The sequence below is a fragment of the Jaculus jaculus genome, chromosome 18 (genome assembly GCF_020740685.1).
Source record: "Jaculus jaculus isolate mJacJac1 chromosome 18, mJacJac1.mat.Y.cur, whole genome shotgun sequence".
Taxonomy (NCBI): domain Eukaryota; kingdom Metazoa; phylum Chordata; class Mammalia; order Rodentia; family Dipodidae; genus Jaculus; species Jaculus jaculus.
In genome coordinates this window covers 678,595-705,747 of record NC_059119.1, presented here as the reverse complement: position 1 = coordinate 705,747, position 27,153 = coordinate 678,595, and the positions used below count along the sequence as shown (strand labels likewise).

General features: G+C 35.5%; 2 protein-coding genes across 6 annotated transcripts in view; one reads left to right on the top strand and one right to left on the bottom strand.

Annotated features, from left to right (window-relative positions):
* The window catches only part of Pcdh15 (protocadherin related 15), a 1,075,820-nt gene that overhangs the window by 409,781 nt on the left and 638,886 nt on the right, over positions 1 to 27,153 (top strand). The gene's annotated exons all lie outside the window — the stretch shown is intronic.
* LOC101616741 (protein FAM136A-like) overlaps positions 1 to 27,153 on the bottom strand; it is a 152,105-nt gene that overhangs the window by 20,322 nt on the left and 104,630 nt on the right. The window contains exon 5 of the mRNA XM_045137750.1: positions 17,276 to 17,394. Within this exon, the coding sequence (XP_044993685.1) occupies positions 17,276 to 17,394 (119 nt within the window). The remainder of the gene's footprint in view (positions 1 to 17,275; positions 17,395 to 27,153) is intronic.

The following is a 27,153-nucleotide window of genomic DNA, read 5'->3' as shown; positions in this document are numbered from 1 at the left end:
CTTAAAATTATTTTTTATGTTATTTTTTATTAATTTTTTTCTCAATTTTTATTAACATTTTCCATGATTATAAAAAATATCCTATGGTATCCATTTTCCATCATATCCCCTCCTCTTATGATGGTCTTGTGTAGGTAGTGTCAGGCACTATGAGGTCATGGATATCCAGGCCATTTTATGTCTGGAGGGAGCACAATGTAAGGAGTCCTACCCTTCCTTTGGCTCTTACATTCTTTCAGCCACCTCTTCTCCATTAGACCCTGAGCCTTGGAAGGTGTAATCAAGATGTCACTCAGTACTCCAGTCATTTCTTTCCAGCACTATGATACCTTCTGAGTCATCCCAAGGTCACTGCCATCTGAAAAGAGAAGATTCTCTACCCAAAGTGAGAGTAGCATTAATATAAGGTTATAAATATTAAGAAAAGTACTTACTGGGCAGTTTGATAAGCATAATATATACATTTTTCCAGACATCAGCAGATGTTATACCCTTAGGGCTCATGACTACCCCTGTTTTAAGTTTTCAGTATCAGGGATGTGTTCCCCCCCATGGAGCGGGCCTCCAGTCCAATTGGAGGGCAGTTGGTTTCCACCATGACAGACGTGCCACTATTCACTCATTGGCTCATTTGGCTTGGTTGGCCAATTATAAGGCTTGCAATGTCCACTGTTGAATATCTTCAAAAATGTTTTATTCAGTCTCCAGGAGCTGCAATTATTCTAGGTATGTTTCTTGTTGATGATTTCTAGCTATAAAGCATTGTTATCTGATATGATGCAGAAAACGACATGAATTTTCCTGAATTTATGAAGGCATGCTTTATAACCAAATATATGATCTATTTTGGAGAAGTTTCCATGGGATGCTTAGAAAAATAGGTATTCTAGTATAATTGTGGTGTAAAGTTCTGTAAATGTCTGTTAAGACTAGTTAATTTATGGTGTTGTTGAGCTTTATTATTTTCCTGTTGATTTCTGCATGGATGATCTGTCTATTGGTAACAGTGCAGTATTGAAGTCCCCATCTATGATGGTATTGGTGTTTATTTCTGTTTGTTGTCAAGTAGGTTATGTTTTATAAACTATGGTGTACCTGTGTTTGATGTATATAAATTTATGATCATGAAGCCCTCATGTTGGATCATTCCCTTAATGAGTATGAAGTGGCATTCTTCATTCTTTTAGATTACTTTTGATTTGAGATCTATTTAATCAGATATCAGTATAGCAAAACCTTGCTTCTTTCTTATTTCCATTTGCTTGATTCATGTTCAATTCCTTTATCTTTCTGTTGAGGCCACTCTACTTTTCCTCAATTAAGTTAAACCTATTGACAAAAACTGTGTGCTCTAAGAGATGATTCTTCTCAATTTCATTTATGTGACTTCTTTTTTGATGGCTTGCTTCCATTACAGAAATTCTTTTGATCAGGGTCACATAGCTTGTTGTGTTTTCCTTTTGGGATTCAAGTCCTGTTGCTTTCTCCATGATTTCATTGGAGGATTCCATTGTGAAACTAGGTTCCTGGGTGGAGATCTCTCAGTTTTATGACTTTCTTTTTTCTTTCTTTCTTTTTTTTTTTAAGTTTTATTTCATTGAGGAGGAAGGAAGTATGGTAGGAACTTCAGTTTTAAAAGTGACACAGATTGGAGCATGATGTGGTTATAACTACAGATGTGCAAGTTCTGGAGATTGCAAGTACATCAAGGGTACCTGGGGATGTAGGGAACTGGGATCTCTGGCCTACTCACTCCACTTGTGCACAGTCTTCAGTTCATGGGGGCCAGGTGTTGTGGAACCAGGATCTGGGAAGCTGCATGGCCAGGGGCAAAATCCAGCTCATATACTGGTCCATGCACCCTCTGGCTTAGAGGAATGGGCATTTGGGAACCCAGGGAGCCCATCAGTAAAGTAAAGGCCTGCTTCTGCAGGACACATACAGGGACCATGTAACCCCAAGCCAGCCAAAGGGATATGGGGACCAGGAGCCTGGGAGTTGGCGAACAGAACAGAAGCTCTGTCCTACACTGTCTGACTGCATACCCTTTGGAACAGGGCATCTGGGAGTTGAGGACTTAGGGGCAGGTCAATCAGGAAGGTGGAGCAAAAGGCCTCTTTCCACATCACTCATGGTGGGCCCAAGAACCCTAATCCAGGAGTAGGGTACCAGGACCAGGGAACTGGGAGATGGGAATCTGACTTTGCTTTTGTATTATACATGAAAAATATACCTTGGCCAACTCTTTTAATTTGTTATTTTTTTTATATTTCTAAAAGTCAACATGTACTAAAGCTTTATTTATTTATAGACATACAAAATATTTAATATGGCTTATTATCTATCTACTGAAGGTAGTAATGTTTCTGTGGTAAATGAAAGGCATAATAGTGTGAGTTGTTCAAAAAAATATGATAAAAGAAAAGAGATTGTAAGGTTGCTACCTGAGTTTAGTTTCCTTTCCTCAGTATTAACTTAGAGATCTTATCCCAAAGCCACTATGAAAATATTTTTGAGATTTAAAAAATTAATTAATACAATTATCAATGCATAAATCATTTTATTCAATTATATGTATCAATCATCTTCAAAACATCATATGAATTATATACCCTTGAAATATTGAGTTAATGTATAGAAACTAGAAAAGTTTTCTGTTGTTATTTCTCAGGTAGGGCTATAATTCATATTCAGGTATATTTATCAATCTATTTTAAATCACAATGAAGATTTTAATAATTAACAAAATAATACCTTCACTGTCATTTTTAGATTCCTTGTGAAATTTGAAGAATTTACTCCCAAACTGACTTAGCAGCTTGACCCAAAACACTTAAACCTAAAATATTTGTGAATACAGGTTTTAATTATAAATATATTTTTGACGGTACATATAATGTACACATTTGTATCTAAGAGAACATTTGATCAACTAAAAATTTATTATCTCCATAAGTTACATTGAAAGTATACAATTTTACATTATAAATAATTATTTCAATTGCAATTTAAAAATGCCTTTGAAGGTGGGCATGATGGTGCATGCCTTTAATCCCAGAACTCGGGAGGCAGAGGCAGGAGGATCACTGTGAGTTCAAGGCCACCCTGAGACTACATAGTGAATTCTAGGTCAGCCTGAGCTAGAGTGAGACCCTACCTCAAAAAAACAACAACAAAAATAAATACCTTTGAGTCAATCAGTTATTACTTATAAGGATTTACACTACCATGCTTCACAATAGTTTCCTCATGATCTGCACATATGGTAGAATTTGTTTTTGCTTATAGCAAGTAAAAATTCAAACTGTTTTTGATTTTGAAATCTGATCTGCCACCATATGTTTTATGTTGTCAAATATTTGTGAATATTTTCCTTATAATATTTTAACAAGAATTATGTCAACTTTTTATTGATTTTTCTCATATTAATTGTTTACAGCAGAGACACCTCTCCATTTCTATTGAAGTATATATGTGTGTGTAAATATATTATATATAATGTATATATAGTATATATAATATCTAAGTAACCCATTTATCATCTATCATCTATATCTATCATCACCATCACTTATCTATAACATATATCATTTGATACTATATTATGTGTTTATCATCTATCACCTCTCTCCCATTATCTTTGAATCTATGTATCTATCATCATTTTATCTATATATCTACCCTCTTTCTATGTATCTATATCTCACCTATCTACCATCTGTCTATCCATCATCATCACCTTCCTTTCTGCCTAGCTATCATCACCATCTCTTTGTCTATGTGTCAATATACATGTATCTAAAAGAATAAGACATGTGACAGCATCCAAATATCAATGATACGAAAAGCACTGTGAAATTTTCTTGGATAATGCTGACAGAATGAATACATGTTAATACATAGTTAGCTTTTTATTCATAGCATATAACTTTGCCTGAGTAATTAACACATAATTAATTTTAACTTGAATTTATATATTCTTTGACCCTTTAAATTGATGGCAGATAGTGAATTGAAGGACAAGGTATTTTTCTGGGCAAATCCACTCATCTGTGACTGCTCCTCTCTAAAGAAACTCATATTGCTAATATGTGTGTGTATGTGTATGTGTGTGTGTTTAATGAGTGCTTGTTTAAAGAATGGCAAAAAGGGAAGAACAAAAATATTGAAATGTCACCTTTAAGGCCCTGGCTTTTAGGAAAGTTGGCTGAAAGGCAATTTTTTTTTTTTTTTTTGAAAGATTTTACTGAAGTGAATTGGGGATTCAATTACAGGGAAAACTTAGTTGAAGAAGCTGAGCTTCGTTTCTGCAAGGAAAGCTACTTCTTTAGTCTGGGAATAAATCAAGTGATAAACATTGTAGTTCATTATTTCAGTCATGTTTTCATTCCTAAATTCTCACCAGAACTTTCAGAGAAGTCAACATCTGGCAGAATTTGGAGTTTTTACAAGCTTTGGATTTCTCAGAAGTTTCTCCTCTAGATTTGGAAGTAGACAAAATTTTATGTGAATGCCTTATGTTTGTATCTTTAATTAGATAGTTCTAATTTAAAATAAAATAAATTTAGAAGTAAACTGAAAAACAACTGATTTTCAATATACCAACTGTTTTTTAAATAATCTTCTATGATCCCAAGTATTTTAACTAATTTACCATTAATAGTCATTTAAGTTTTAAAAGTACACATGTGTGATTTAAAAATAATACTTGACTGATTTAGCTTGCTATACTTTTCTAGTGATATTTTACATAGATAAAAATAATTATTCTTTTTTTTTCCTTGAATTAATCAGTATCAAAATAAAATGTCAAGCTTTAAAGATAGCAAGTTAGTCATGTATAGTTTTCAAGCAAATATAATACTTCTCTTACTAATTTTATTGGTATTGACTAACACAGTTGGTTGTCCCTGGCACTTGCAGGCAATGTAGTTATAAAGCTTTTCCTTTATACTGCTTTTCAGACAAGAAGTTATGGTAATATACTTGTGGAGTAATGACTCAATTGTTGAACTTGTCCTTGACTCTTGAGGGCTTCCTCACTTGTACATAAAGCTTACTCAGACACTCAGCTTCAGAATGACTACGACCTCAGACATGTTGTATTGGTATGCTTGAATCATTTGTCCCACTGCCAGGGTTTTCATGTGATAAGAGCAATTGATAGGTTTGTGATTAATACCATTGAGGCAATACATAAAGGGTTCTTACAGATTAGCCCTTGAGTACAAGCTCTGAGGAGAAGAGGAATTACTAATATCCACAATCCACATGATCAATATAAGTAATTCTACATTTTCAGTATGAAAAAAGGGGGCACATTGTGCTTACTTTTATTGTTCATTCTCAGAAGATGTGTCTCTGCATCTATTTTTTTTGTATGGCCCATATTTAAAATATAAAGAATTCACATCATGTTTTCTTATCTGCATTTTTATTTGTGATTCTGCAGTCAGAACAATGAATATGTAAGGCACATTGTAGGAGAATTTTGAAGATGATTGAAGTAAGGAAGCATTCATTATTCTCAGTAACATTTGGTATTCAGTTCTTTTAATTGGTGTTTGAAAGATGAGTTCACAGAATTTTGGGAATTTATGACTTTTCACAAATCAAGTGGACACTAGCTGATGGAAAGATGCCTACCCTCAGACTACATAGTGAATTCCAGGGTAGCCTGGGCTAGAGTGAGTAAGTAGAGGGAGAGCTTACCTCAAAACACTAATAAGGAAAGAAAGAAAGAAAGAAAGAAAGAAAGACATAAACAAAGAAAGAAAGAAAGAAAGAAAGAAAGAAAGAAAGAAAGAAAGATGAGAGCAACCTGAGAAAGAGGGGATATACAAATTTGTGTGTGACATGTTTTTGGTGTATAAGCCTACTCTTCTTCTTCAATGAGCAGTGGGCCCTTCTGAAGTCTGGGTTTCCAGACCATGGGTTTTTAACTTGGTTTCCAGTCCCAGTAAGAGTTCTCTCCCCTTGAGTTGGTCTCATGTCCAATCAGAGAACAGGTGGTTACCCACAAAGTTTGCATGCCACTATTGTGTGCACTTCTTGACTGGTTTATTTATTTATTTTTTTAATTTTTATTTATTTATTTATTTGAGAGCGACAGACACAGAGAGAAAGACAGATAGAGGGAGAGAGAGAGAATGGGCGCGCCAGGGCTTCCAGCCTCTGCAAACGAACTCCAGACGCGTGCGCCCCCTTGTGCATCTGGCTGACGTGGGACCTGGGGAACTGAGCCTTGAACCGGGGTCCTTAGGCCTCACAGGCAAGCGCTTAACCGCTAAGCCATCTCTCCAGCCCTTGACTGGTTTATTGATGTTGTCATTTATAGGATCCCCTGCTTATTTACACTATTGGGGACCATTGTCCTCCAGCAGCTCCCATAGGCCTTGGGAATTAGTTTCTCTTAATTCCCACCTGGCTAGTCCTAATAGTGCTAGAAAGAGTATATGGTTTTAAGGTTAAGCTTTTCTACCTTCTCTCTAGACTGACTCTCTCCCTCTTTACTGGTGGTTATATCTTGTAGAATTTGGGTTTTTATGGAACTGATTCATGTTGTCTTTAACTTTTGTGTAATTCCCTCCACCCTTCCTACTCCATACCCCTCAAACCTCTACCCCCACCTTATTCTGTCCTTTCCATAATTTGTCAGGTAATTCTCCCCTTCTCTCTCCTTATTTCTTCTCTCTCTGGCTCTCATTGTAGTTTTATGCCCTATTTATTCCTAGTGCTTAAAACCATTTTGTACTCATCACCAATTGATCCCAGTTAGGAAGGAACTGCAGATGAGAGAGGGCAGTGACCTGGCTCACCAGTTACTGATTCAGCTCTCTGTCTGATTTGTGTGTTAGAAGTTAATATTTGCTGTTCCTTCTGTCAGCATTCTCTTTAAAATCCATCCTAATATTTCTAGGCAGACTAATGTTCCATGTGGGTGAAATGATGGTCTAGTACCCAGAGGGCATGAGGGGAGCTCAGAACTTTCAAATGTCTTTTGAATTTTGTTGGAAGTGATATGAATGGATTTTAAAATCACCTTCTTTATGTCTATGTCACCAGAACTACTTCCTTTTCATAGAGGATGTGCCTCCCTTCCCTGTCAGTATTTTTCCAAATCTACTTCTTTGACTCTCTCCTTCTTTTAAGTATGAGGTGACATTTTCATTATTTATATGTAATTTGATAGAAATTAAAATGTGTTTTATGTAATATTGAGTAATATTGAAAACATTTCAGAGTGATACATTAACTTAAGATGTTCATAAGTTATAAATATTGTTGAATATTGTTGATGGCTAAACACATGATGCACTGTCTTCCATCTCATGGTTTCTTTGAGGTGTGCTATTCTATCCTTAAACTTCATAAGGGTCTGTGAAGGTCATGGCTATGCAGTCTAAGAGAAATATTTTCTCAGAAAGAGGTATAGCACAGAAGGTCCCAATATTTCCTGAACTGTTTTTCCCATCTTTATATTAACCAATAAACTTCCATGTGGACATTGCCATTCAGATATTTAAATATTACTGCAAAATTCATTGAATTTTAGAAGTTAAATATGTTTTATTTTGGTTTTACTTTCCAAACAAGATATTATTCTCAGTCATGTGTGTAAGGTTTGGGAGTGTCCAAGACCACACAAACCATTCAGGCAAAGATGAAAGCTTTTATTCTGGGAAAATCACAAGCTGCCAGGGCTGACTCACAAGAAAAGCAAATCCAACCTGAGTTTTCAGGTCGTGGGCTTTTTCAGTTGGAGGAAAGTGAGGAAGGAAAAAGAACGTATTTGTTAAGTTGAATAGAAAATTTCCTTTAGAGGAGATCATTACATTAACCATTTAAAAGAGCTAGGGTGTGACAACAGAACAGTGACCAGTTGACTTATGAGATTAGCGGGCTGGAAACCATGACCTGGGGCATTCTTAGGCAAGGAGGGGATAATGACCTGGTAGTTTCTTGAGGAATGTGGATAATCCAATTCCTATGCCTCTGTCACCATTCTACTGTCCTTGGTAACTCCATCTTGGGAGCCTGTCTGTCCTAACAATGTTCCATAAAGTTCTTAAATACTTCTGACATGACTGAGTCATACCATTTAAGTGTGACTAAAAATGTATTAGCTTCTCTTTTGTGCTATCTGTGTTTGTATCTCTCTATATCTTTCTACCTATAATCTTTCATTTTATCATTTTTCAAACTCAATAATGAACAGTTGGATTTTTAAAATATTTTATTTATTTATTTGAGAAATAAAGACAAATAAAGAGAGAATATGGGCACAGTAGTGCTTCTAGCCATTGCAAATAAACTCCAGACAAATGCACCCTCTTGTGCATCTGGTTTATGTGAGTACTGGGTAGTTGAACCTGGGTTCTTAGGCTTCGCAGGAAAGCACCTTAATTTGTAAGCCATGTCTCCAGCCTAATTGGATTTTCACTTTGGAATCTTTACTAAAATGTGAACTAAATTACAATCTAAGTTTACAAGTGACCTTCCTATTGCACAGGCTGGTACTGATTTAGGTCTATTTTGGCAATGTTTGATTACATAATGCATTTTCTATGTGCAGTTTCATAGTCTAAATATCTCAAAGGACAATATTATTATGATTAACCTTTTCTATTTTAAACAACCATCCAATAAATTAATAGGAAAAAGTTTTGTGAGTTTTGCTCAGTAGTTAATCTTTTATTAATTCAAATTACTACAAGTAGGACTGGAGAGATTGCTTAGTGGTTAAGACACTTGCTTGCAAAGCCAAAGGACCTAAGTTCAATTCCCCACAATAAACCAGATTCACAAGGTGGTGCATGTGTCTGGAATTTATTTGCAGTGGGTGGAGACCCTGGTATGCCTATTTTTTTTTCTCTCTCTCTCCCTCTCTCTCTTTCTGCCTCTTTCTCTCTCTCAAATAAATAAATAAATGTACTTCAAGTTCTTTTAAATTTGAGCATGATGTGTGTTCTCTCCCATGGATAGATGAGGTTTGGAATTTAGACTTTAAATCCTAATAAATAAAACTGATTATTCATCCTTTTCTCTTTAAAAAATTATTCCTTGAAACTATTTACAAAATACATTTAATATATTGAAACCTTATATAATCTAACATCTCTTGTTTTCCTTTTAAAATCAAGATAATCACTATGATCCTACATGTTGATAGATAGCATGCCATTTTAAAAGTTTGAGCATCTTTTCCTACTGGTAATCATTATGTTATGAATAATATGAAAGGAACTATCTTATGCTGATTGACTAGTCTGATAGAAAACATGATAATTACCAAAATTTAAGAGTCATCAATTTATAACAGAGGCAGGTCACTGATATATATCACTCATAACTGGTGTAAATAATGTTATTTATGTAAACTATTTGATATATTAACCCCCTGAAATCTACAACAATGACACATTGTGAAGTCATCTCATTTGGCATTTAAACAAAACAGACTATTTTAAAAATGTGTAATAGAAAGGGAGAGAGGGGTCACCTAATAGGATGGTATTGTATATATGTAAGTAGAAGAACAGATTAATGGGGGTGTAAAGACCTAAGTGAGGTCAGGGAAGAGACTGAGTAATGGAAGGTGGAGGGAGGCTAATCAAAATCTAAAAGATATAAATAAGTCATATACAAACCTACTTTTTTTGGACAATGGGACACACAGGAGCCATGGATTGTTACCAGGAAATTTTCAGTGCCAGGGTGGGATAACCTTCCAGTGAGTTGTTGGCCAGTGAAGTCCCTGATTCCCCCCCAGACACTACAAACCATTGCTGAGGCCCTTGCTTTCCCACCAGGAATAGATTATAAGACCCTATTCCTGAAGACTCCACCTACTTGGGCTTCAAGGTTACTGAGAAACCCTCCTGGAACTGAGCTGAAAGCCTCCTCCATGTAGACCAACTGAAAGAAAGCTGGAAAAAGCCATGCTGCATGCAGTTCAATGGAAGAGAGAGAAATCACCTGTGAAGCTACCCAATAGTGGACACTGCAAGTCTTATAGTTGGCCAGCCAGGCCAAATGAGCCAACAGGTGCACTAGTGACACATCTGTTATGGTTGGTGGGAAACCAACCACCCTCTAATTTGACTGGAGGCCCACTCTATGGGAGGGAATATATCCCTGATACTGAAAACCTAAAACAGGGGTAGTCATGAGCCCTAGGGCTGTGATGTCTGCTGCTGTCTGGCTAAAAGTGTATACTATGCTCATCAAACTACCCAGTAGGCACTTCTCTTAATGTTCATACCCATATATTAATTCTACTCTCACTTTTGGATATAGAACCTTCTCTTTCCAGATGGCAACAACCTTAGGATGACTCATAAGACACCATGGTGCTGAGAAGAAGTGATAGAGGAGTGCTCAGCACTGAAATATCTCAATCACACCTTCCAAGGCTCAGGGTCCATAGCAGAAGAGGTGGCAGAAAGAATGTAAGAGCCAAAGGAAGGGTAGAATGCCTTACAACGTGCTCCTCATGACACAAAATGGACTGGATATCCATGACCTCACAGTGCCTGATACTACCTACACAAGACCGTTGTAACAGGAAGAAAATATCATGACATCAAAATAAAAGAGAGACTGATTGAGAGCGGGAGGTTCAGTTTCAAAAGGAAAACTGGGGTGAGGGAAGGAATTACCATGAGATATTGTTTACAATTATGGAAATTGTCAATAAAAATATTTTTAAAATGTGTAATTCAAAGGATACAAATCAAACTAGAATTTGGGAGAAATTATTTCTGAAACACACATCTGATTAAATAAATGTATAGAGTATAGGAATAATTACTATATACAATAATAAAATATTAAAAGGGAGATATGTGAACAAGAAAATATATTAATGGAAAGTAATACCACAAAAACATTCAGCATCACTAGAGAAATGCATGTTAAATCCATGGCAAAATTCAGTTTAACAACTGCTGGAATGCCTGGGATTAATAAAGAGATATACTTATTTTGGAAGTCAGCTTATCAGTTTCTTAAAGTCATTAAACATTCACCCATACCATGGATGAGACTTCCAGTACTAAGTATCAAAATAAAAACACAAGTTTATTCTTGTACATGAAGCACACCACCTTCAACTGCTATTACGTGGTGGTTAGAATGAATACTCAAATGAAAAACTAATTTTCAAACATTAACTTCTAACTACTTATGTTTAATGGAAAGCATCTTGTAATCTATAACCAGTTAATTAAATTTATATCACATGATTACTCATTTCATAAAGATTTGAATTTTCATGATTGTCTTTATTGTAATTATTTTCATAGACTGCTAAAATAGTATTGAGAGAGACTGATTAGACTCAATCTTAAATGGACTTGTATATTAATTGTGTAATTGGAGGTGGAAAAGGCTGATACAACTTACAAATGCCACTAAAACTTGCTTATGTGTCTTTACCAACTCACCGTCATAGAAAGTTTCGCATAGTTTAATTACTAATTGTAAGACCTGTTGATGCAATGTGTTCCATCCCCAGTAACCCAAGGAAAGTTGAATATATAAAGAGATTTTTTTTTCCTGTAGCTTTTGATATTTCAGCAGAATTAGATGCACACTAGATGTGTAAATGACATGCTATTCTAATTGGCATTCTGCCTAACTTTAGCTAGTTGGCTACTCTTATACACACAGGCAGATAGGAAGTGCTCTTGACTAACTCTGCCATTCCATATTCTTGTGTAGACTCTTGGGGATTTTGTTAAGTTTGGAATAGCAAACTGAAACAGAGAAATGCAAAGTTTATCGTGATTTTAAATAGAACAAGCTCACAAAAGAGATTTAGGTATTTGTTTTATAGATAAAAATATGGATATTTTGTCATTTGAATTATATGAATTAAAATCATATAATTGCATTGTTTTGGAACATTGAGAGAAATAATATAAACCTGCTTATTACCGATAAAGATTATTCTATCACTCAAAGTAAACAGAATTGAGGAAGAAAATGTCACACATATCACCAGGTAATTCTTCAACAATAATAGGTACTAGAATAGAAAGACTAAATAAACTTATAATAATTCTTGAGTATTATTTCTGGTACAGAAATCAAAAAAAAAAGAAGCTTGTGATATTTTCTTAAGTAAAATATTACTGATTGAGAAATGGTAGAAATTATTTTTAGTTCTCTAAGCTTTAAAAACCAATTTAAGGAATTGTTTTCAAGAATGGTGAAAACAAAAAACCCCACCATCTCCTGCTATGAAGGGTACATGCATGTCCCATTAGCTATATGGTTTGTTATCTGTAGAACTGTAAACTTATTGGCATTTACATTTTACATTTGATTATCATTGTAATGACCTTTCTTATAATCACAATGTAAAAAACAACACTATAGTATTCAAGACATTACAGGTACTTCACAAAAAGTCCTTATTAAATTTACATGGACAAGAGAGAGAAAAAGAGGAATTGTTCATGTGTATATATTTGTTGTTTGTTAGCTATGGCTAATTAAAGCTATTCTTCTCTGCCAAATACCCTAGTTTCAAAAATTTGTGAATGTGACATTTTTTTTATCACTGAATAAGAAAACATCACTATCATAACATGAAGGAAAGGATATAATTCACATTTCATAAAAAAGAATTTACATTTCATGAACACCCAAGTTACCCAGGTTATGTCCTTGAGATTTCCTGCTTCCTGTCGATAGGAATTTAGCCAACTATAGATTACATTTTGAGTGTTCCACATGTGACCTTATAGCTAAAGTTTTATGACAAACTGAGATTGGGAACCTAACATCAGAAATAACCTGAAACCCTTCTTAATATAGCCAAACATATCCATATATGTTACAGATGAGTATGCATTTATTTTAAATTTTTACTTTTCTATTGATTATTTTATGATATTATTAAGTAAATGGAATTATCTTTTCCATAATTTCTCCTTCTTTCTTTTTAAAAAATATTTATTTATTTGAGAATTTAAAAAAAAGAGAGAGAAAGAGGGAGATAGAGAGAACAAGTACTCCAGGGTTTCTAGCCACTGCAAATTAATTCCAGACACATGCACCACCTTGTGCATCTGTAGATGTTGGGATATTAAACCCAGATCCTGAGGATTTGCAAGCAAATGCCTAAACTACTGTGCCATCTCTCCAGTCCCCTTTTCTGTTTCTTTTTCATTTTCTCCTTCAGGGCTCTGTTTTTATCTTGTAATCCTTCTGATAACCAAAACTTGCAAAATTGTGAGTATTCTGATTCTTTTATAGCTTCTTAGTAGAGTTTGAATCAAATAAACAACTTATGCTCTCAATAGGTGACACACTTGAGAGGAAGAGAACAAATCAACAAAAAATACATATACTACTAGAGCTGTTAGGAAAAACATATGAACAGAGAGCAATGAACAAATGGTGTTTTGTATAAAATTGGATAAGCAATGCTTCATTTTAATCCAACTAAGTAATTGAATGAACATTCAGATACATGTAAGAATACTGAAATGACAAGTATTAAGCAATCCTATATGCAAATAACAGGATTTTGCTTTAATTCTCAGATTAGTATAATCCTATTTTTATTGTAGTGCATGAAGAAACTATTACTTGCAAGAAATGTCAAATAATTTGTTCAACTACTTCCTACCATCTCTTCTGTCTCACAAACTCATTAAAGCCTATTTGTTCTCTATGCATTTGTAATATAGAGCTTTTAAATCTAAACCCCATCAGAGTTGGCAATAACTTACATTTGGGAGACAGTGGTTGTGAGGGACTAAATATTTCTGGGAACTTTTTTGGAAAAGTGGGAAATGAGTGAATAACATGAATAAAGATACACAACTCAAATACAGGATTCATCATGACTTTATGCATTTGTTCCCGATCTACTTTTCTTTTCATTCTGTTTTTCAAGGTAAGGCCTCACTCTAGTCCAGGCTGACCTTAGACTCACAGCAATCTTCCTATCTTCCTACCTCTGCCTCCCAAATGCTGGGATTAAAGGTGTGGTCCGCCAATCTACAGATAGATAGATAGATAGATAGATAGATAGATAGATAGATAGATAGATTTAAATTATTTATTTACAAGCAGTGAGACAGAGACAGAGGGAATGAAAGATAGAATGGGAATACTAGGGCCTCCAGCCACTGAAAACAAACACCAGATACATGTGTCACTTTGTGCATGGGGCTGTATGTGGTACTGGAGAATCAAACCAGGGTTGTTAGACTTTGGAGGCAAATGCCTTAACTGTTGAGCCATGTTTCCAGCCTCTCAATCTACTTTTTGAGGAAGACTTGCAAAAAATTAGCTTTCCTATTGCTTTGGGTTTTCCATCTCCAAACCCTATTATAATATTGAATATGTTGAATATGGATTACTATATTTATTTTAGAGTATATAGCCTTTTGTCTTGACACTGTAGTTGAACTTTAAACAATTTAGTTCACTTATCTGGCCTTTTCTCTGTATAATATTTGAAGATAGGTACACAAATATTTATTAGTATGAAACAAAGACACACACATCAAAAAAGCACAAAGATCTATACAATATATTTTCCCCATGTTTTGATGTCACTGTATGTTATATGTCCCCAAAGTTCATTTCAGGACACAGTAACAAAACTGACAATGAGCTACAGAAAATCATATACCTCAAAGTGCTGCCTCACTTTAAACAAAATGAGTGGTGAATCTCATCACCATTTTGTATTTTCTGTTTAGTTTTAATTAAAATAAGCTATTTGTAGGCAATAAATATAAACAAACATGGATGTAGAGATATTTAAGTGGTTAAGGTGCTTGCCTACATAGCCAAGGGACCTACGTTCAAGTCCCTAGTACCCATGTAAAACCAGATGGTACAAGAATCTGGAGTTCATTTCAGTGGCTAGAAGCCCTGGCATGTCCATTCTCTCTATCTGGTCCCCCCATAAAATAATAAAATAAAATAAAAGTTTTTTTAAAAACAAACAAAAACATATAGTGGTAACTTCCTCTTATATATTATTTACTTCTATAAAATCCTTACAGTGCAGAGCCATATTGATAATTGAATTTTTTGTTTTATTTGGATCCATAAATATGAAAAACTGTCAATTTCATTTTCTAATAGCTGGGTAGGAAAAAAAACTTGAAAGATAGGTTATATAATAAACATATCATTGCATTTTTAAATGACTCTACAATGTAATCTATAATGAAGATTGGTGACTCATAAAGGAACTACCATCCATCCCTTATGCATTACCCTTTTCTTTAAACTGGTACGGATTTTTCATAGGTAAATACCTGAAGAGAAATAAAAATATGCATGCATATCTTTTGGAGAAAGTCATATTTACTTCAACAAGCTTCTGTCATCCAAGTACAAAGTTTAGATTGGAGACACTTTCATCCCTTTCATATTGCCTGTAGAAACTTTTCTGAATTTAAATTAGATTTTAGAATATTTTGTCTAAAATCTAAGAATATATGTATTTGGAATATTCATCCAATAAAATGATCCAGTAGAAATGCATTTCAAAGTACCTTTTCTTTAGAATAGTAATAAAATGTATATGATAGAAGATCTGAAATTGGTTGGGCTTTTCTCTGGGAATAATATTTTGAAATACATATTTATGGAAAAAAAACTTTAATCAAATGGAGCTTAAGTGCTTTTAAAGAACCCAGTTTAGTTTTGAAATATAAGGCAAAACATATTCAAAGGTTATGTGTTGACTTGGCTTGGCTTCAAAGTTAAAAACACAACAAGGCTGTCTTCATATAGCAAAAACAGTTGCTTTGAGGCTTGCAGCACAAACTTAGAAGAAACATAGATAGCATAGAAGGGTTTCCATTGGTCCTCTTGCAAACCGGTAAGCCAGATTGCAAATAAAATCAACTAAGAAACCATTCACTGTACGTTCAATGGTGTGCTCCGAGTCTTTTTGCCTGGTTAAACATGTAAATCTGGATGTCTATGGCTTTGGTGCCAGGATGTTGTTAATGTTTGCTTTGCAGCTCTTACTTACTCTTATATGAATAACTGCCAAGATTATGATAATAGATTGTTGGCTTGATGTAGTTTTAATTAGCTAAAAGATCATATCACTATTCTCATTCAGTATTGGTTTTATGACAACTGCCTTCAATTTTGATGAGAAACAATAACATGGAAAAACAGTGTAGATAATGAATAGCAGATGCTTAACTCAACAATGTATCAGTTTTTATATAAAATGACATAGTAAAAGAAACAATTTTAAAATATAAGTATAATATATCATCAGAAGTAATAATTTCTAATTTATTACACTGTTCATGTGTGTGTGTGTGGTCTTATGGGGAAGTGCTGGTCATTAAGTCATTTCCTCCTTTATTTTCACTGCCCACCTCAGGGTGCAAGAAGAAAGTTAGCTAAGTCTTACAGGTGTTGTTGTTTTTGTTATCATTTCAATATGCATAGTTTTTTTCCCCTTAGTCCTGTGATGCTTCTTTAAAAATATTTTTTAAGGATGATCCCTCTAGACACAAAATGGCCCGGATATCCATGGCCTCTCAGTGCCTGACACTACCTGCATAAGACCATCAGAAGAGGAGGAAAAGATCAAGACATCAAAAGTAAAAGAGAGACTGCGATGGGGAGGGTTCCTTTGATGAGGAATGAGAATGGGGTTAAGGGCTGTTCTATAAATATCACTCTAAGTTAGAGAATAAACTTTAGTCAGTCCTATGAATTGTTTTCTGAAATGTTGGAGGTTTCCGAAAAGTAGCCTAAGTTTTGTTCAATGAAGTCCATTTTATTTAATGTAAATGAGACATGAACTGGGGTAGATCCGTCCTGCACCACTACCTCACGCAAGGGAAACATTGTGGGTTCGTGATTTTGTTGTTGTTGTTGTTTTAAACTAAGGGGTAAAAAGGGCTGGTGTGCAGAGAGGCAATGAAGAAGAGGGAGGCGAATAAGGTGGAGCATTGAAGTAGGGTGAGCTCGTGAGACGGAGGCAGAGGATTTGGGAGACATGGGTGAAGGGGCAGTTGAGGTGGCATGGGACGAGCTAGGGAGGGAAATTCCAGCAGAAAGAGGGTCTGCAGTTGGAAGGTGTGGCTGGGGCAGGAGCTGTGAGTGTTGGGGAGGTTTGACAGCTGGAGTAAAGGAGGATGTTTGGCTATTTTCAGGAGGGCAGGTCTTAGTGTCTTGGCTAACAGAGCAAGCTTTGGGAAGCTGAGCCGAGGGAGCAAAGGGAGGGATTACAGCAGAGGGCGAAGAGGCCTTGGAAGCAGCGTACCTCAGACCGCTTTCTGTTCCATCTGAGATAATTGTTGAGATCAGTGAGTATATCAAATTTGAAAGTGATAAATCCTGGCGTGCGACTGCCATTGTCTAGGTCGTACTGAGAGGCAAGATCTGAGGGGTGAGCCAAATTAGATTTAAGGGATGAATCTCTATTAATCTGAGCTCTCTGAGGTTACCCTTGAGGCAAGTTGAAGGCGTGTCCTTTAGAACTGACAATTTGGAACCCATTTTGGACTAATGTTGAAATAAGAAGTGTCCCGTGTCTCCATCTGTGATGTGTCCAAGGCTCAGGGTGGGCAATGGAAAGGAAAGAGATACCAAAGATTAGGAGGGGCCATCCCCTGCACTCGCAGGTGGAGGGGCCTGTGGATTAGCAAAGCGGGCAGGCTCCTCCTGGAGCCTCCTCTGAGAGTGTGCAGAGTACAGCATGGGAGACATTCAGTCTTTGAGGTTCAGGGCTGGGTGCCTCCACACTACAGACTGAATGAATTTTACCATATCCTGAAGGCTTGGAGGTTTGGAGGTTGTGGGTGAGATGCGGTGGAACAAAGGACCTTTCCTTTGAATTTGAGAGTTGGGGCGGCAGGGGTGGGGGAAACGGAGGAAGATGGAAAGCGAAAACTAAGGTAAAGAGCCTTCCTGCTAGGCGTACAGGAAAGTGCCCTGGCCTGTAAGGGTGAATGGGGTTTGCACCTCACGTGGGCAGAGGCCATGCAGGTCACAACTATCTGCTGTTAACCTCTTAGTGGTCTAGGAGAGTATCCTTGCTCCAAAAGAGTGAGCCACTGGAGGCTGGGAGGGTCTTCAGCCCCGCACACCCATGAGGGTGAGATCTGGGCACCAATAAATGTAAGGGATGTTGAAGCAAAAGTCAATGGACTCGAACTGCTACCGAAGAAAACCGTTCATTGCAAGTATGATAAACAGTAAGGGACAGAGACTTCTGTGGGGGCTTGGTGCTCTCTACTTCTCACCATAACTGAAGTGAGGCTTATAAATGTACAGGCCAAATGAGCAGGTGGGGATGGGACTCTAGAGGCTGCTGAGAGTATTTTCAGAAGTGATTCCCGGACTGTGGTTTCTGAGATTGTAATGCCCCAGATGTGTCAGTGTGGTTGGAGGTTGTTTGTGGGTCCTCATATGGGTTGTTTCTCTATGATTTATGGGTGGCTTAAGTCAATGTTAGCTCATGGGTCATGAACTACAGGAGAGGCTGTTTTACTTTTGGGGCTGGAGGAGAGCCTTCAATTTCAAATTATTCTCATAATTCTAGTAACCTTTCCTCCCCATATTTGTGTATATATGGTATGCATGTGGACATGTATTCCAGATCACATGTGTGGGTGATGTGTATGCGTTCATGTGGAAGCCAGAGCTTGACATTGGCTGTCTTTATCCATGGCTCACTTATTTAGTGAGATAGGATCTCTCTTTTGACCCTAGTGCTTGCTGAATAGTTAGAAGGCTTGTCCAGGGGAATCCCCTGCTTCTGACTAACAAGTGTTGGGCTTTCAAGTGGCCATCAGACCACCCAGCATCTAGATGAGCTCTGGTGATCCCAATTCAAATCTCAAGCATTCATGAGGTAATCTTTCACAATGGACCCAGGCTAGTGTAACATCTGTTCAAGTACAGCTGCAGAGAAATCAGGGTTAACTACATGGCTTCCCTTCAGCGATTCTGCTGGGATGGCTTTGCATCAGAAATCCAAACTGGGAGAAGGAAATAAGAGAGCTCAAGTACTAAGTTTTTTGAAAAAGTATTCTTTGGATAAAATGTGAACAAAGAATTTCATGCTATTTTGAGACCAATGAAGGCAAAACTCACAACTATTTTATTAGTGCATAAAAACACACTAAATAACTCAATACCAGCATCTCTAAGTCAGACAAAAACTAACTTAAATATCTGCTGCTGAAAATCTCCACAGAAATCTGGTCCATGCGCCTTAAAGTTTGGAAAAGGCAGAATCACTTCCTCACATTCATCCTCCCGAGGCAGTTACAGGTGCACTTGTCGCTATTATAATTCCTGCTGACCTGCTGAGCTGCTCTTCACAAGGCCCCTGCTACGAAGCCACTGAGCACATATGGCAGCCAACCATGTTCTTATTTTTTACTATGGAGAAAACTAAAAGTATCAAAGACATATAAAATCATAAAAAGTCACAGAACTTTTCCTCCTTCATTTCTCAAGTTTCTTTTAAAAGTCAGGGATGATGCTGGAAGCTAATGTTGTATTTAAATTCAACCCCGCCTATTGTATCCATCTGTAATCTCAACAGTATTTTTTTGTTCCAAATAAAGAATATTCTTACAGATATTCCTTTATTATTATTATTTAGATCATTCCTTTATTCTATAGTTACAAATTCTAACACTTTGTACCATTAAAAGTTTAGTTTAGTGTTACCCTCATGTTACATATATATTATTTAAAATTTTTATTTTTTTCTATTTTAAATATATTTTATGTATTTGAGAAAGAGAGGAAGACAGAGAGAGAATGGGCACACCAGGGTCACCAGCCACTGCAAATGAACTCCAGGTGCATGCACCACCTTGTGCATCTGGCTTACGTGGGTCTGGAGAATTCAACTGGGATCCTGTGGTTTGCAGGCAAACACCTTAACTGCTAAGCCATCTCTCCAGCCTATAAATATTATTTAAATAAACTTTGTTTTATCTACTTAGCAATAAAAGTTCACTTACTACTTACTTTTTAAAATAAATATTTCTGAACTGGTATGTACCTTTGTGATTCCTCATATACAGAGGTATAATTTCACATTTTGATCTAGATTAAGGGCAGACATAACACCTTGTAATTAATATGTCAAATTTATATTTGTGTGATAGGAAAGGAAGTTAGTTCCCAGTGTAATTAACAGGGGAAGAGTCTGAACACTTTTTATTTGGCTTTACTGGCAAATTAAGTTTTGTTTCTTCTTTCTCAAATCTTTTTTTGTCTTGCTAGTTTTCTAAGATCAACTTTACAGATTTAATATATATGTGTGTGTGTGTGTGTGTGTGTGTGTGTGTACTTATTATTTATTTATTTGCAAGCAGAGAGAGCAGGGGAGCACAGCAAAAGATAGAGAGATAGAAGGAATAGAAACCACAGGGCCTCCAGCCACTGGAAACAAACTGTAGAAGTGCATGCCACTTTGTGCATCTGGCTTTATGTGGGGACTGGGGAATTGAACCTGGGTTCAAGGCAAGTGCCTTCACTGCTGAGCCATCTCTTCAGTTCAACTTAATGGATTTGAATATAGTGGTACTTGTGAATCCTGTATTTTTCCAATTGTAGGAAAACGGCTTGTTAGTGTTCTGTGAGTGAGGATAACACATGTCCTGGTACGTGTATTTTATCCAATCTTCTAATAAAACTATTTGTAAAAAGAGAAATGAGCCAAATTGCTTAAAGTTCCTTTAAAGATATTTATTCATCTGTTCATTTATTAGTTTATTCACTAATTCATTCACTTACTTGCTTTTACATTTTACATTTTTTGAGTAAAAATCTCACCATGTAACCTACACTTCCCTTTGAACTCATTTCTCACCTGCCTCTGTCTCTGGAATGAGCCACTTAAGCAAGCTTGAAGATTGTTAGCTTTAGATCTATGTATATTGTTAAGTGAAGAAGACTTCACAAGGACTTCAGTTTTAGTGAGTGGGTAAGCTAATTGAACTCAGGCTGACTCAGGTTGCCATGACATAGCAGTTTGGAGTCTTTTTTTACCCTGTGTCCTGCCTTCTTCAGTGTGTGTGATCATGAATATAAGGTGGGCAAGATAGCTTATGCAGACTCCATGAAAAATGTCAGATCACAATTGGAATTTACTTGAATATAAGAAAGTGAGAAATACATTCAATTTTCACTCATATTTTACATTGAAAAAATAATAAACTTTTAATATATGTTAAAATTTTATATATTACGTATATGTATAAACTATCATATTTACATTTTTTCAAAATCAGCATATAAATGTTAATCTCTGCTATACAAAACCATTATTTTGTTTTGCTAATTTTAGTATAGATATTTTCTACAGATGTTTATTGAACAAAGATTATTCAACTTTTGCTAATTTCTAAGTATATCTCAATAAAAATCACAGTTAAAATGGGCATATTATGGGCATAGTAGTACCTGCAAGGAGCTTTTTTGGAAATGATTTTAAGGAATTGTAATAAAAAAAAACTTGTACATGCATCTGTTGAAATTGAATATTAAAAATGAACTCTAAGAAACACTCCACATACACAAACACACACACACACACACACACACACACACACACACACTTCACTATTTTCCTGCTTTTAACTTTGTCTACTAATTCATATGAAGTTATTTGAAGTAGCTACACTTAAACACAAAGGTTTTAAATACAGCCTCACTCATTGTAATCTGCAAATTTATTACAATCTGCAAATATTAGTGTAATGTGTTTGCTTTTCATCCTTATCTAGTTTTTTGGTGCTAAAATACAATGTCATAATCCCAATTACATTGATTTCTAATAAAGTGTCATTTTCTCAAGCCATGCATATATAAATTATTTCAGCTCTTATTATTTGTATAATCTGAAAAATTGTGAGAACTTCAAAAGATAAAAGGGTATTTTCTCCCAAGCCAGAACTAGCCTAGGATCCTAGGACTAAGATCTTTTTATTCTCCCTCAAATTGGAACAAGGGGTTGAACTCATCAAGGTTAATGAGTTATGCTAAATATCTGTAGGATTTTTCCCTTCCTATTGGATATCATTTTGTGTAGTTATCATTCCTGTTTTTTTTTTCTATTATATATTAGCAGGGATTAGCACTGTTTACATGTGATAAGTCATTAGAATATTCATAAATGTCAATTTTTCAACAATTATTTCCTTTCTAAAATTGTCTGGTGTCCACTCAGATTGGTTTTACAGAAGTTATTTCATTATTTCATTCTTTCCAGAATGAACATAAGTTACTCAGTCTGTTTTGGTTTTTATGTTACATATAAAAACTTGTTAAGATAAATACAAAATAACGGTCAACAATCGTTAGCCTCAAGGAAAAGACTTATGATTGGAAAGAATGTTAATAATATTATTTATATCGTTTTCAGTATTTTTTCAAATTTATTGAATAAAATATATTTTGTCCAAACTGATTCATCTATGCACATATGCTTTCATTTTATCAAGTGGTAATACATTGTTTCTATATGTCCACCTATATGTTTATTTGTACCAGAAATTGCTCATTAAATATCTCAAAGGTATGTTTACCTCAGGCATACAGTTAATCTGGTAGATGCTGTTTATCAGCAGAAGGTCAAAAATAATATGTTTTACACTTATGGGCTCATGATAGACAATGAAAGATATATATATATTTAATGGGTACATGAATGGGCATATGTATTTGTTAGAGATGCAACCCTATGCTAGAGTCTTAAGGACTATTGTCCTGCTTATTATTTCCTTGAGAGAGGCTTTATCATAAAACACAAAGCTCAAACTTTTTTTTTTTTTTTTTTTTTTTTTTTTTTTTTTTATAATGGTGGAGCAGAAAGCCTCAATGATCTTTATGTCTATGCCTCCATCAGCATTGAGGTTACAGGTCTTGGTGACCATGCCTGACTTTTATGTGGGTGTAAGGATCATACTCAATTCCTCATGTTTGTGCAGAAGGTGTTCTTTACTGAGCCATCCCCACAGCCACAAGCTTATAATTTTATTTTATTACAGAGGTTGGATAACTCTAACTGTAATCTGTAGGTAGCTATTTCCTTCAAAAACCTACTATGAAAATATGTTAAACACCAATCAATTGGCTCTTTGCAAATCTTACTGAAATATAAGACAACACATTAACAGACTTATCCAAGTCTCAACAATGAAGACAGATGTCTCACAGATGTAATTTTATTAGCTCAATAAACACAAAAGACATGAGTAATTTGCTCAAAGTGTAAAACATTAATGTTAAATAGCTGAGGTTGTGAGTCATTGTTCAAGTAATAAAAGATATTGAAAAATCTAAGATGCTCTTTACTTATATTATTTATTTTTATTCCCTATGATAATTTGATCTGCCCATTACAGTTACACAAGAGTTCATGCAATATTTTCATTCCTTTGTATTTTTTCTTCTAGTAATTTTATTTAAAGTTAACCTAAAATAGATTTCAATTTAGTTATTTCACATAACATTTACTTCTACTGACAGAGATGTGCAGATAATTTTATTGCTAATATGTGGAGTGCCTGTCTTGTAATATATTTTTAGTTAAATGAGCACTTTATAAGTAAAAAACGACACCCTAAAGAAAGAACAGTAGGCTTGTTATTTATTGCAATCACAAAATTGTCATATCAAGGTAATCTACGGTAGACATATAGGAAGATTCTATTGTGTAATTCACAGAAGCTACTTATACCAATGCTTTTAGTTATATAGACTTTGCTAAGTGTGTTCCCCTAGGTGATATTTATTTAGGTAGATTTCCTCATTTGGTTATCAGCATTATAAGCTCATAAATATTCATGACCTTCAAAGTGAATAGTATTAATACATTACTTTAATGTCTGAAAAATGTGCAAACATTTGAATATTTATAACAGAAAGGAGTTTACCATTCCTACCACTTTCATAATATGGAAAAGGTCAAATTTACCATTTGCTTGACACAAACCTGCCAAGAAAATTGATGGAGTTCATGGAATTCCAATTGGTTCTTTTTTTTTGGGGGGGGGGGTTAGTATCTTTCAGAATTTGTACTAGAATACTTCAAAGATAACTAATTTTGATTGAGACATTGGTCCTAAATTTCTTCTCTTCCATGGAGTTATTCTAAGTGTGGCATATCTTGTCTCTCAGAGATTGCTACCTTGTTTCTGTAATTCTTTTTATTTTTTGTATGTGATGTGTTTATGGATATATGGGTTCAAATGCATGTGCCATGTGCATGTATGTGGAGTTCAGAAGAGAATATCATCAAATGTCCTCCGTGAGGCCATTTATTTCATTGGGACAAGAATCTCTCATTGAACCTTGAGCCACCAATATTTACTCACTTTGCCTGACCAAAAGTTCTTGGGATTTCACTGTCTCCTTCACCCTCAGCACTGGTGTTATAGGCATGAATAGCCACATTTGCTTTTTGTAAGGGTTCTAGTGATCAAATTCAGTTCCCTATTCCTGGTCCCCATGAAGCCATGTTCCTAGCCCCTGTAACTGGTTCTAATCTTAATACTCATGACTTTTAGAAATGGTTTGTCAGAAATAATTTCACATGTCTTTTGTGTACCTCACAGGATGAGAGTATGTTTTGATAAGTATAACAATGGTATCTTCTTAGCTTCAAGGGTGAAATGATGGCCATAATCTTCCTGGGAGTTATGCATGGAAGTCCATAAACTCACACCAATTACTTAAATTAACACCAGCATAAAAATAATCTTTAATAAGTGTATGAAATGATGTAAAAGCATAAATTTAATTATACCAAAACACTCCATATAGAAGTCTATGTGCTTCTGAATAATTATTCTCCTTTATAGCTATGATGTCTGATAGAAATATTGGCAGCAAGTATATCACACATACAGGTTTATTATTTTTATTATTTTTTATCTTTTTTATTTGCCAACACATCTTTCAGAACATATCTGTGAAGTTTTGCAGGTCTAAAAAGTTATGAGGTAGATTGAGACCCTTTGTTTGGAACTGAAAGGAATGAATGAAACATCAATGATCAATTATTATTGTCTTGCCTTATGTGACACACATTTAGTTTCCCTTCTCTGTATTTATTACAGTATATAAGCTTCCATATAAAGAGTAAAAGTTATTTAGAGGCTGGAACAATGCCTCAGTCATTAAGGCATAAACTTGAAAAACCTGATGTCCTGGGTTTGGTTCCCCAGTACTCATGTAATGCCAGGTACACAAAGTGGCACGTGTGTCTGGACTTCAGAACTTCATTTGCAGTTCTCTCTGTCTCTCTGCCCATCTGACTTTCTCTGTTTTTCTCACTTTCAAATAAGTAAATGGAAATGTTAAAAATTATTTGATCTGGAGTTCGTTTGCAGAGGCTGAAAGCCCTGGCGCGCCCATTCTCTCTCTCCCTCTATCTGTCTTTCTCTCTGTGTCTGACGCTCTCAAATAAATAAATAAATAAAAATTAAAAAAAATTATTTGAGAACATATAAAGTAAACAAAGAAATTGATGTCCATTTATTTCCAGTATTCTTTGGTATATCTACTTCTTTGGCCATATGTAGGAGATTGAGTTGATAGGCAATCATGTTTCTGTTTTTATTTGTTTTATGTTTGTTTGTTTAAGTCAAGGTCTCATACTATAGCCCAGAATGCCCTGGAGCTCACTACGTAATCCCAGAATAGCCTTGATCCTCTTTCCTCAACCACCCTAGTTTTGGGAACACCAGTGTGTACCATGCCTGGACTGAAAGCAATATTCCTAGTAGCCTTGGCTAACAACCATGCCCAAATCATGCTCACTCTGATTTGGTAGATAAAATCAATTTCTTTTAGCCTGGCATGGTGGCACACTCCTTTACTCACAGCACTTGGGAGGCAGAGGTAGGAGGATCACCATTAGTTCATGGCCACCTTGAGACTACATAGTGAATTACAGGACAGCTTGAACTGGAGTGAGACCCTACCTCAAAAAACAAAAAAGAAGAAAATATTTTTTTTTTCTCTTTCCTATTTTAACAGGCATCTAGACAAGTGAATTTATCATTGGCTTCCCTTTAATTCATATCCTCTCAGGAAAAGAATATGGAGTTTTGTTGGCCCTTGTCTGGAGTATACTGGGTTACCTTTTTAATCATGAAAGTCTCTTCCCTGTTTAAATATCCTGAGGATAACAATTAGACAAAAATTAGGAAAAGTGAATTATGAGTTTAAATCCCACTTATTAGTAATTGCATGTACAATTTGCTGTTTTAATGCATAGAAAAATGAGTAAATCAAACTAATTAACACACAGACCATCTTGTATATTATTATTTGTAGTTACGGTTTCTACTACATTGTGCATAATTGCAATTCCCTGCTATAGGGCAGTCCGTCTGTCTATTGAAACTTCATTTCATCAACACTCTTGCATCAGAGAACAAGGATATTGGTTTAATTATGGGTTCACAGCCCAAAGAGTGCAAAGTGCATAAACTATGTTCAATCATGTTGAACCTTCATTTTCAGTCTAGATTGTTCAGTCAGGAAGAGGAGAAATAGTTAATCACAATAGTATAATATATTGTGATTCGTTGAATGTAAAATATTCCCTGTAGCCTCATATGTTGTGATTAAAACTCATACTTAGTTCCCAGCTGGTTGAGCCACTATAAGTTGTAGCCTTGCTAGAGGAACTGAGTCACTGGGGGCTAGCCTTGAGTTTGTTATTCCAAACCCACTGGTGTGCAGTGAGCTCTCTCTCTCTCTCTCTCTCTCTCTCTTTCTCTCTCTCTCTCCATCCTCCTTGCTGCCGTGGGGATGTGATACCACTTTGTCTGTTCCTGATCTACTTTTCTCTCTTCAATTAAATGTCTTCTGGAAACTATAAGCTGAAATGAACCTTTTCCTTCCCTAAGTGGTTTCTGGTCGGGTCTTTTGTCCCATCAAGCAGAAGGTAGGCGTTGCAGTTATCACAGTATTGTACATAGCGTCACTAACTTTCATTGTGCTAACCCTATGAGTTAGAAGGTAAATGCTAGCCTTCCCATAACTTTGGAAATAAGTGTTTCAAATTTATGTTCTAACCCTCGTAGCATTGTCCTACTTACCATCAAGCATTATTACTGTCAGTAGTGAGTATGTCAAATAATAGAGGAGATGGAAAACAAA